General features: G+C 41.5%; 1 protein-coding gene across 3 annotated transcripts in view; it reads right to left on the bottom strand.

Moving 5' to 3' along the window:
• The window catches only part of FSTL4 (follistatin like 4), a 635,712-nt gene that overhangs the window by 153,771 nt on the left and 469,028 nt on the right, over window positions 1-12,913 (bottom strand). For all 3 annotated transcript variants that reach the window (XM_029583824.1, XM_029583825.1, XM_029583826.1), the window contains one exon: window positions 10,343-10,463. In XM_029583824.1, the coding sequence (XP_029439684.1) occupies window positions 10,343-10,463 (121 nt within the window). The remainder of the gene's footprint in view (window positions 1-10,342; window positions 10,464-12,913) is intronic.

Below are 12,913 nucleotides of genomic sequence, written 5' to 3'. Positions count from 1 at the left end.
ACGTTATCACACCATCTCCTCCCCCACTAAAGCCCCTCCAAAACATTCCAAAGTGCAGAGGGTAAGTTTCAATGGCATTTACGCGCTCGCAATTGGGTTTTAGACATGTAAATACACTTTACGCACAGAAAAGGGCTTTTGAAAATTGCTACGATATATGCTACTTTTATGCTTGTAAAATCATTTTGAAAATTACTCTCAGTGTGCCAATAATAATTCTTACTATGCTCCTCAGCCATCTGAAAAAAATCAACTTACCTCCTACCTGAAAGCCAGGTAATTGATTTCTATCCGGATGTCAAAGGACAAGCCATTCTATAGTCTCGAGGCTGCCACTGAAAAAGCCCAAGCCCTATGATGAACAAGTTGCATTTTGCATAAAGAAGGTTCACTTTGAAGTGATTGCAACTTCCACATGAGCATTTACCATGCCAGTTTATTTGCCAAAATATGGTAGACCCATGCCCCATAAAGCTTATAAAGTCAATGTCAAGAATTTAACACTGGTCTTAGCTTGGATTAGAAGTCAATATAACTGCCAAAGTAGATGACCAGCACTTGCCCATTGACGGCTCCCTGTAAGTGGCCTGGCAGCACCATTTTGCTCTTGGCAGGGAGACCCACATAATAAGGCATTAAAATAATCTATCGGCGAAGTGAACAACAGATGCCTCACTGATTTGAATGCCTTAATATCTAGCAATGGACCTCAGGCTACCTTAAGTCCGACGAACAACTGCTGAAATGTGAGTCTGCAGGCCAAGGGCCAAATTTAATTCTTCCCCATACATTTTTTTTCCATCTCCAAACTGATTTGTATCTTAACCTCCCCTACACCAATGGGAGAATATGAAATACGGCAGGGTCTAGATTACCTAGTGCAAGTTACTTTCGGGCCGATTCAGTAAAGTCTGCGGGAGAGTGGGCGAATGCCCGCTCTCCCGGCATGCGCACAGGCCACTCTCCTGTGCGTGTGATTCTGTATTTAAATGAGGCCCGGCGGTAAAAACGGGCAAAAGGAGGTGCTAGTGACACTAGCACGTCCCTAGCACCTTCTTTTCGACTGGAGCGGCGGCTGTCAGCGGGTTTGACAGCAGACGCTCAATTTTGCTGGCATCGGTTCTCGAGCCCGCTGACAGCCACGGGCTCGGAAACCGGATGCGGCAAAATTGAGCGTCCGGTTTTCGACCCGACAGCCACCGGCCGTCTTCAAATTCTTTTTTTACTTTTGGAAAGTTTCGGGACCTCTGACTTAATATCGCCATGATATTAAGTCGGAGGGTGCACAGAAAAGCAGTTTTTACTGCTTTTCTGTGCACTTTCCCGGTGCCCGAAGAAATTAGCGCCTACCTTTGGGTAGGCGCTAATTTCTGAAAGTAAAATGTGTGGCTTGGCTGCACATTTTACTTTCTGTATCGCGCGGGAATACCTAATAGGGCCATCAACATGCATTTGCATGTTGCGGGCGCTATTAGGTACGGCGGATTGGACGTGCGTTTTCGGCCCCTTACTGAATAAGGGGTAAGGGAAAATGGGCATCCAGTGGTTCCGTTGGAGCGCACTGTACTGTATCGGCCTGTTAATGTGGAGATTTTTACAAGAATAGTACCATCACTTAAAGTAGGCAGCTGAATAATAGCACGATGGATGCAGTCAGGCCTTTACCTATATGCAAGCTCTCAGCCGCAAGGAAGTCAGTAAATGAGTGCTGATTGGTGGACACAGTTTTTGTCCATTTAGCACTTAGCGATAGCCTTAAAGCCTCATCCGATAGATACAGAATAAGAGAAAAGCCTTAGTGAATCAGTCCCTTAGTTTAGCTAAAATTCACATCCTAGCAAAATGCTGATGTCTGAGAGAGTAATTTATGGGAGCAACATATAGATGAGCTGCCTGGAGAATCCTCTCCCTTCTCCAGCAGTCAAAGTAAAGCTATGAGGAAATCCTTTTATTACTGGGCACAAATTTGTTTTGTAAAGTTCTATGGGAACTGAAAGCACAATACAATTAATTTACAGTGACTACAGCCACACAGCAATGGATCCTTTTAACCCTATCACATGCTAGATAATGTATGCAGATATTAAACACATTTCTTATTGCCACCTAAGGTATGAGTGTCAAAATAAAATTTAGCTTAAAACAGTCCTGTCCAAGGCATAAACCACTTTCCCCCACCATTTATGAGAGTAGATTCTAGTAGACAGGGATATTTTCAAAGAGACTAAACAGATATTTATTGCTACACTTCTGCGAATGTGTAAACAATGCTTGTATATAATGGAATATATTAGGCTCGGCCTCTCAGCAATCTTTAGCAATACAAGCAATTCACATAAGCATCCTCTGAAATCACAAAGCTGACCTTCAAAAATTCCATTTAACAGAGAAACACAAAGAAAAACTAAGCGCAATGAAACAAAGCTTACATTTATAAGGGCAGGAAGCTATAACTGCCAAAGCATTTTATTTTATATATTCAGATAAATCATTGTCTTGCCACCTATACACAAGTGCAGTGTTTCTAAGCCCTACACCTTGTGGTCAGACCTCCATTTAAAGCTTTTTTTTCAATGACGACTCAGGGTCTGCATTAAAATAATTAACGCACCCATAGTAAGTCCATCCTGGAAATTCCTATTTAGAGCAGAGAATTAATAAAACAAAAAAAAAAAACCAAAACAAAAAAACCCCCAAAAACCAGAAGCAAATCAATGTTTAAAAAAAAAAAAAAAAAAAAAAAATTTAAACCAACAAACTTTGGTGTTTTAATGAGTTTGTCTTTCCAATTTGTGCAGTAAAGATTTCCAATAGCAAAGCTGAAATCATTTCATTTTCTTTGACTTAGTCATTATGTACTAAGGCCCATTAACATTTTCTGGTTCAGATCTTCTGAAATCAGAGTGGATTTGAAAAATTACCAGTCTCTTGCAGCTGACACATAATGTGTTTGCATTAGTCTGCTACTTCACACTGTTGATTAAAGAAAAGCTGTGCACCTTAGTGACAGCACAGGTCACGCACATTCTCCCGCTTGACAGCTATTTGTTTATGATTTTGGACTAGTCAGAAATTATCAGGAAGGATTTTGAACAGCGACTTTTCAGTTATGCTGTTTTTAAATAGCCTTATTATAATTGTTAATTATACTAATGGCTTGCTGTAACTACAGTAGATGGATATCCATGGTTACAATATAATATGGAACTGGAAAGGAGAAAGAGACTTTGCTCACCTACAGTATCATAATTATTACATTTAGATTGTCTGGGAATAGAAACATGACAGCAGAAAAAGGGTGTACGTCCAATCCACCTGCCCATCCACACGGCTTTACAGCCCCTACCTACCACTCCCTCAGAGATCCTCTGCGTTTATCCCATGCTTTCTTGAATTCAGACACGGTTCTTTTCTCCACTGCCCTCTTCTCTGCAAAGAAACATTGCCTTAGATTACTCCCAGCTCCCTTTCACCCTCATCCCATGCTCCCTCTTTTCCAGAGCTTCCTTTCCTTTGAAAGAGATCCACTTCCTGTGCATGGAAGTATTTAGATGTCTTTTATCCTCTCTCTCTCTCTCACCTTTGCTCTAGGAATATATAAAGAACTAATGGGTCTGAGAACGAAAATGGTTAAAACCAGCTATTAATGCAGAAGTCAGTCATAGATTTCAATGCAGTTAATGCAAAATGTACTCAAAGGAGCAAACCTTTTAGTGGGTCATGCATAACGCACTGAATTTTCAAATGCATATATGCGCATAAAACAGCATTTTACGTACTCATACAGGCCTTTTGGAAATTATCCTGGGAGCTGGATATATGCACGAGTATGTGTGTGGAAACAATTTCATGTGCACTTTTATGCATACCTGAAAAAGGTGTTCACAGGGGCAGAGTTAGGGTGGGGACTTCCCTTTCTACAACTGCGCAGATGTGCGCATAAACAGTTTCACCACCTTCCATACTGGCATAAATGCATGCATGCATGCCACAGGGGTTCACACGGACCCACTAATTTTCAAAGTGGTCCAATGTGAGTAACCTCGCTTTGCAAATTAATTGCTGTAATCTATGTGTACTTTGTGAATGCCAACTTTGGCCGTAAGCATTATATTAGAAAATTGGGCTCTATAAGTGGATTTTTGCATTATCTAATGCTTCTCCATTAATGCCACCATTAGTGCAGACATGATGATTAACACGTATTGTACCAACCCCTGGTTATTTTAAATGAGTTGATTAGCGTATTTTTACATGTGATTACCACATCTAAATATATATATATATTTTTTTTTTGCATTAGGTCACTTCACATCCGTGTTAATGGCATGCAGACTGTGTTAGCTATCACAAGTGTCAATGCGCGTGGTGGCACTTTTAATGCTCATCCGCTATAGTAGATAGAATAGATGCTCGAGTGAGGTTAGGAAGCCAGGAATGCACATGGTAAAACGAGGCACATCAAACAGGCACCACGCACTGCAGCCCACAAAAACCTTGGCAAGAATGGGCAGGCTCCACATTTCCAAAGAATAGTCCTCAGCTGCCCGGTGGCTTCATCGCATTCCTCCAGCAATTTAACCGTTAGCTTGCCTGATTATGAGACTGGTTTCTCTTCTCAGAGGATAATCTGCTGCAAATTATTTCCTGTCACTTTCCTTATATACCCACACACCTATCAAAATATTACATGACAGCATTCCTATAAAATGAGGACAGCGAACGATACGATTAGCCAAAAAAAAAAAAAAACCAACCCCAAAAACCAGACTAGCATTAATACCTAATGAGCCCATTGTAATAGTTTTTAATTTTGGCATTTTGCAGGCCATTCCCCTTACCACTGACATGCTGATACACTTGGGACAGGGGCATTACCTAATGCCTGCATTAAAACACATTTAAGGAGGGCATTTAAGCTAAAACCCATGAGCACCTAGGAAGGACTCTAAATGACAGCAAGATGGATTTACAATGGGTGCAGAGACCAGAATGGTAAGGAAGAACGAGCAAGCAGCTTTCAAGCATAATAATTAATGGAAGTGTAGGACTTCCACGGACTCTACTTAGAATCCAGGGCTGCTAAGGGGTTAGGGGCCTGCAGGCCAAAAAAATGTCTTTTTGTTTCATTTCACTGAGGACCTTTTTCATTTTTTTTTGTTTCAGCAAATAGAGTACACCAGGGCTTAATTTGTAGATGAAAAGGGAGTGGAATTGGGGGGGGGGGGGGGGGGGCCAGGTCCAGGGCTGCGGGTGCACTCTCGCTCCTAAACACAAACACACTCACAAATACATGCAAACTTTCTCCATACTCTTCCTCCTCCTTCATCCCCACTACTGGGGAGGGGGGGGGGGGGTTTGCAGACGGAGGGTCAGTGAGGTGAGGAGTGTAAGAGAAGGGGGCACTTTTTGTCTGCCTTCCTCCTCTCTGCCCTGGCGATCCTGGTTCTCCACCTGATGCCCCCCCCCCCATGATTCCTTCAGTGATCCTCATCTCCCCTCAGAGCCCCCAAGTCTCACTCCCAATCTCTGATGGTTCTTGAGCCCCCCTCTCCCTCTTGATGATCACTAATTCCCCCCTTCCTGGAAAATTATCCTCTAAAGCATCTCTCCTCCTCTCCCTCCTAGGCCAGTGAGGCACAGGCCTCCTCTCTGAGCTGGAATCAGCTGGTTATCCTCTGCCTTGGGGGGCTGAGGGCAGACTAGCACGCATCAGCTGCTCTCCTCGGACAGGGTGGCAGAAGGTCTGACATTCAAAAGTGCATCCTGCTCTTTGCCTCCTCAGGGGAGGAAGTAAGGGAGCAGTAGCAGCACCAAGTGCTATCCTCACTCTCTCTCTCTCTCCATCCCCCCACCAGACAGCTTCCTATCCCTTTCCCTCCCCTCATTCACTTTTTTCCCTGCCTCTTCCAATTGCCCTATTCACAGACTGCCCCCCAATCTTATCTCACTCATACCTCACAGTCCTTCCGATCCCCCAACTCATTTCCCAAAATGTTGATTTCCCTTTCTGCCCCTACACAACCCAGAGCCCCACCAATTCCTTCACTCACTTGCCTCCTTGCCTTCTGATCTCCTCACTCACTCTTGCCTGCACATCTCCTTATTCACTTTCTTGCTTTTCAACCACCTTCTTTCTGCTTTCCTCCGATCCCTTCATTCTCTATCCCGCTACCCCCTCCCCCCATCCTCTCACTCTCTTACCCCCCTCCCTTCTAGCGTGGTCACCAGCAGCAGAGGCCACAGGGCCTGGGAAGCCAGTACGATAAGCAGTAATCTGGGCAGGAAGATGACCCACCCAGCAGCGGCAGAAACAGTGGGGATGACAGGCATTTACCTTGTGTATCCGTTGACCTTGGTCATTATCCCTCAGGGCCTCCTCAACTCTACCAGGAAACTGCACAAAACATCAAGGCCACGTGGCTGCTCCATCTCAGGATAAGCAGCTCCAAGGCAATCCTGCTTTGCTTCTTCTAGGACCGGGGGAGGACCAAAAAAATGACCCAATGCCACCATGCTCTGCTCCATTTCTGCAGGGAAGTTGGGACTGAATTACTCTGCCAACTCTACTCCACTTCCTTGGGTCACAGGAAGAAGCTGGCAGAATGCCATTCTGGGTTGTTCCACCAGAAATTAAGCCTTAGGTAACAGACCCAAAAAGGGGTTGAATTAGCACAAATTAGAAACTTGTGAATTGTACTACCAGTGGTTGAAGCCTTGATGATAAACGTATGCTTTTTGTGTCTGTCCTAACACCACTTCCCTTCCCTGTAGACAAGAGGGAAAGGGCTAAATTAAGAGTAGATTTTTAAACCCGTGCATGGACGTGCCGATTTTATAACCTGCACACGTTGACGCGCGCATGTTATGAAATCCGCTACCCGCATGCACATGCCCGCCCGATTTTATATCAACTCGCACGCGTAAGGAGGGGGCAATTTTACATCATGCACACGGCGACGGACTAGGCCTTTTCCCAGTTCCCTCCCAGTACAGCACAAAACTAACAAGTCTTTAAGAATTCCTCCACCCATCTGAAACATTCAGGCAATTTACCTATCAGACTGGTTGAAGAAACCAAAATCAATTCTTTTTAAGCAGGTGTTTGATTAATTTTGAATCATACTGGGTTATTAGTTCTTAAAAGTATAGAATTTTATAGCTATTGTATTGTGTTAACACTGTGCTTGGAATTTCTGATTATTTACTTGTAAGCCGCACAGGTCAATAGAATTGGATTTGTGTGGTCTAAACATATGTAAATAAGAAGCCTGAATGCCTTGCACCAGAGCAGTGAAACTGGAAGCTGGTCTAGTTTTCAGAAAACCCTTAATGAATATGCATGAGATATACTTTATATAACTGATATCACCATACGAAGAGCCCACCGTGAACTCGGGCCCCCGGAGGTCTCAGTTTAATAACATGCTGCCAGATTTGGTTTAGGAAGTGGATGGACCTCCAATCTAGTTGACTTGGGCGCCTTCCATGTAATCCCCCCCTTGTTGTCAGGTATCCTTTCCTTGCTTTTGCCTAAGCTTTAGCCATTTTATTCCTGAAGTTTAGATATAATATAGCTCGGGGAAGAAACAAATCGATGAATTGTTACCCATTTTGTATTGTTTTCTACAACATGAAAGATGACCCACATGCCGGAGGGAGAAAACAGCCAAAGGGAGAGTGTGAAACACAAGCCGGTGATATCTCAGCGCTATGATGATTTGATCCATGGATATCATTGACTTGAGAGGTGCCCCTAAAGACCAAATCCCTAATCTCAAAATATAGTTGCCTAGGCAGCCTTGGACAATTTAATTAAACATTGTTATGGAGACAAAAGTGATCAAAAGCAAAAACATAAGGCTTATCATGAAACCGGCTCAAATGACATGTTATTAAAACTTGTTTAATACTGGGGTTCTTTTTCTGGGTGATTTTCATCAAAAAAGCATTATAACATCAACACCACATTTCAAAGCTTCATCCTCCATGTTAATACTTTTGTCTACAAGGAACTGGTTCTGGGTTCTACATTAATTTTGCTGGAAAAAGACTTGCACCTGTATCTTTGAATGGTAGCTTCTTGCCGAGTCATCGAGGAAAATCCTCCACCCCCATAGATGTGACCCCTGTCACCTTCCTACATGCACAGTCATACACAGCGATATCATAAATTCAGATTGGCAACATGCTCATGGGTCACTGGTTTTACACGCTCTAACGTGGCTAAATTGTTCACCTGAGTCAACTAGTTCATCCTCCTTCATATGACCTAAATTCAAGCAGTGATCCAGAGGTAGACGATGAGAAAAATCATGTGGAGGATGTACTGCATGAAAAACTCCTCACAAACACAGGATAATATCCGGTAGTAGCAGGTAAAAAGGAAGGTCATTGTCCCTTATTAAAGCCAGGCACCTTGCCATTCTGTGCTAACCAAGCGCTTTATCTAGGGACCTGGCTTTTCAAATGAAAGCTTGCTTCATAATACAAAACGTACCTGAAACAAGTGTGACATACATGGAGCAGATACTTTAATGTAAATATTTCAAGATTATTCTCTTAAAATAAACTTTTAAGTATAATGTTTTTTTAATTAATATTATATGCTATACTTTTGGGATTGTAGCCATGTCATTAAGCTTTCCTTGCTGATACAAGGGGCATCCTAGAAAAACAAATCATTCTAGATAAATTGGGTACAGATTAATTTTCTCCCTTATATATTTTTTTTTGTTCAGAAATTCAGCTGACACCCCATATGCAATAATTTTTCTGGGAGTTAACTAGGGGGAGCTTATACCCCTAGTTAACTCCCAGTGGAATTAATTAGCTTATACCCCTAGTTAACTTCCCCTAGTGGAATTAATTTTATGTTCTGTTTATTTGATTATTCTTGTTTTATTATTCATGATAACGTAATTATTTTGAATTTAATTGGCTGTAATCCACCTTATTTAGCCTGGTGCCATAAAGGTAGAATATCAGTCTTAGAAGTTAAATTAAATTTACATTACTAGACCCATGAAATGCTCAAAGTTTACAGAAATATACAACTATGAGATAAAGATCACCCTCGACATAAGCATCTGTGAAAATGTGTGGGAAAAATTAAATTCTTCAGGTCCTACCTTTCTAAATATAATTTAACTTCTGTGGGTTTCTGCTTCCCTGTATGAATGCCACACATTTCCAAAATTGCCCTCAAATCAAAGCTAATCAACTGTTGCAATGCAAATCCATGCAAAGTATCTCACAGTGCTAAAATACGTGCAAAAAAGGTCTTTCAAGCCCATTTTCCACAAAAAAGGATAACTGTATCTCAATGAGGTGTAGTTTTCTTTTATGGAAAGTTGTCCATATGAAATTTACATGTGTGAGACATTGGCATATGAGTTCCAGTAAACAACATACACGGAGAGAATCATAATTTATAAGTGAAATATAGCACAGTTTAATACGTCAGGATCTTAGGTAGGTAGTTAAATGTTTCTTACCAAATCTCTCCGAATTATTCTATTGTATTTTTCAGTCATACTAAGTTTCAGTAATAGAGATAATGAACCCTTGAGCAAAATTAATTATATCATAAAAACAAAACAAAAAAAAAATTACTCCAAATTTTGTAAATTATATATAAATTACCATCATAATGACACTCCAGGACTGCACTGATTGGTTGAATGACGTAGTGTCCAAAATGGAATGAGCAGCGTAATCATAGATCATTTAAATCAATAGATGCTCATGCATATACTTTTTTTTTTTTTTTAAGTATGCAAATAAAATGTCGATTAGAGAAAAAAGTCTTTGAAAAACTGAGTTTAGCAGAACACCAAGAAAAGAAACACATTAACAAGACATCGATAGGGAAATCCCACCAGACTATGCTTTTTAAAACATTTTTACCAGATGGAGCAGCTACGATGCTAATGACAACAGCAACAAGTTGCACTGAGCTGGGAGCAAAGCATTTTCAATGCCAGAAACGATACAACCAATTGCTTTAATCCTGAGTATCCCCTGCAAGTGCATTTTTGGTGAGCACTGGAGGCATTTTGATCACGTGCCCCCTGCTAACCCTGTTGCCAGGCAAAACCTTTCAGAGAAAAAAAAAAAAAAAGGGGGAAAGGAATTGAGTGCAAACTGGCCTTGGAAGCAAAGCTCTGGTTCAGTTTTGCAATTCAGGACAAAAGACCCGGCACAGACATGATTGGTACAGCATAAATGGATAGCAGCAAGGTTCGGCTGAGACGCATGACGGAAGACAGATTTTTTTTTTTTTTGCCCCTTCTAAACCCCTGGCACAAGCGCCAAAGCAACAGATGCGGGGTTGACTTACGAAACGCAGTGTAGAACTCTGGCAAAGTTAAATAACCATCGTTGTTATAATCGTCAAAACGAAGAAGATCCTCTGGCATGCAGTCCAGGAAATCATCCTCCAGATCTTCCAGCTTCATTAACTAGGCAGCAGAAAATATGAATGCAAACGATTAGCCACGGCCTTAAATGAAAGAAGACATCCTAGGAAAGAAATTCAGGTTAGCTTTGAATAAGTATTTTTTTTTAAACGTTAAAATTAATTGCACGGGATTATAACATGATATTTTATTTATTTATTTAGATTTTTACTTTCTGCTTTTTGGCCCTTTAGAGTGTACATCAAGGCAGATATTTTCTCTTATAGAGGTGCAAAAAAAAAAAAGACCAAAAAAACCACCCCGTTGCCCTTTGTTTCTTTTTCATGCCTTTTGAGATAGCACAACTATGCTGAGCAGCTAATGAACCACTGGTAGCTGTCTGAGCCTGTCTGCCGGGTAATCTACAGTGCCAGTCACTTTAAGTTAGCACAGCTGTAGCAATATATTCTCCAGGTCTGTTGTCTTGCACTGACAGTGAAACTGCAGCTCTAAACTATTCTAGCAGATGAACTAATCCAGCACATCAGGAGAGGGACCTCAAAGCACACTACTAATTTTCAGGATAATCTCTCATTGCCACTCAACATGATAAGGAAAGGAAGTGTTTTCAGCAGGATGCACAAATTTACATCTGAAATTGCCCACAATATGTTTTGTCATGATATCCAGCAGAAGCAGAGGTACAACAACAGATTTGGGCACGGAATTCTGTTGGTTATGTGACTGATCAAAGATGCTAGATAAAACATTAAAAAGTATGGAATAAAACAGAGAGCCCTCTTCATCATGCATGCAACCCTACGGGGGGTGGAGGGGTGCAATCGGGGAACAGTAGAAAAGGGAAGCAAATTTTGAGCGCTCTCTCTCTCTCTTTAAGATTGTGGTTCAACTAGGTCAGGGTTGTGCTGGTGTGCTCAGACCTGCTCCTCATCAGATTTAAAGATGTGATGTCATTAAACATTCACTATGAACACCGAAGCCCCATTGGTCAGGTGTTTCATCTGCTGCTTATTTTATAAGCTGTTTTAGCAGCAAGAGGCTCACTACAGGTCAAAATCCAGGGCTATGCAGTGTGTGCCTTGCATGCATAAAACCCACTTCTTGACAATCTGGATCAGAACTAGCAGCATGAGTCAATAAAGAGTTGCATACAGCCCTATATATTTATATATCATAAGCCTACAGTGTTTGTGGGCTAAAACATGGGTCCCGATATTCAATGTGCGTTCAGCGCTATTAGTGGCTGCTGTTAGCAGTGTAAGTCCCTTATACAGCTAAAAGTTACACGCATAAAAAGTAGACGTGTACTGGACGGATTGAGGGTGGAAAGAGTTAGCTGTATAAATTATACGGCTAACTACAGGTATTCAGAGTTAGCTGCAGAACTATCTGTGTAAGTTCAGACATGCCATAGAGCAGGTCTAAACTTAGCTGGATAGATGTATCCAGCTAAGTGCATATATATACATATATTCAGCCGCTTTGCCGTGCCGAGGAACGTACATCGTAACTTAGCCAGATTAGTTCTAACCAGCCAGCTTTGAATATCTAGCCAATGAAGATCTGCCAACAGATTCTGGGGCCGTGCATAGTGAGAGCTTCTGCTGCAGATGATCCTGCATGGTGGAGTCCGGGGTTTGAAAAGTACCATTTACCTACCTTTCTGATGTTATAGTAATAGGGGGACAAAAACAAAAGTAATCCATCACTTGCTCATAGAGGGGACTAGATCAATCCTATAGATAGATATACATATCTATTGACCTTAGTCCTTAAAGTTCACTTGCAGGCCTACATCCTAAAGGTTGAGTACATTTTCAAAGGAGTTCTGTGCAGAAAAATAATATATATATGCACACAATTAGTATGTAATTGCATATATGATATTTTATAGACAATGAAAGTCGGTATGTATTTTCAGTTAGGGGCGTACGTTTTACCAACTCAAAAAATGGGTGGTTTGGAGCAATTTAGGGGCATTGTAGGGTAGAGTCAAGAGGTTCACGGTGGTTGCTATTTTATAAGAAATATATGCATATAAATTATCAAACTTATTTGGACAATGTACAATTGATAACTGAAGTCGGGCTTGTCTATTGTCTGCAGGTTTTGGGTTGGAGGCTTGGATGAACTGGTGGGGTTTCAAGACTGAGGTGCTAGAGGATGCAGGTGGCCTGGAGGTGGGCTGGGTGAACTGGCGGAGGTAGTGGTAAAATGGTGATTTCAAGTTTGCAGGCAAATAAGCATTTTCAAAATGGTATACGTGCATACTTTATAAACTACCTGCCTCTGCATATAAATCAGGGCTATCACACACACGTTTTCATCCCACAGTTATATGCACATATGTTTATAAAATAGGTGAACTAAGTGCTTTCATTTGGGCATGCCGAAACATACCACGCAGAAAGCCGTGGTATTTTATAAACTGTGCTGAGGTTTATAAAATGCCAGGATAAATCTCCACGGGTCCACGAAATGTGCGCAAATGC

The sequence above is a fragment of the Rhinatrema bivittatum genome, chromosome 18, assembly GCF_901001135.1.
Source record: "Rhinatrema bivittatum chromosome 18, aRhiBiv1.1, whole genome shotgun sequence".
NCBI lineage: Eukaryota > Metazoa > Chordata > Amphibia > Gymnophiona > Rhinatrematidae > Rhinatrema > Rhinatrema bivittatum.
The sequence above is the reverse complement of the archived record's forward strand: the minus strand, read 5'-3'. Positions and strand labels throughout refer to the sequence as shown.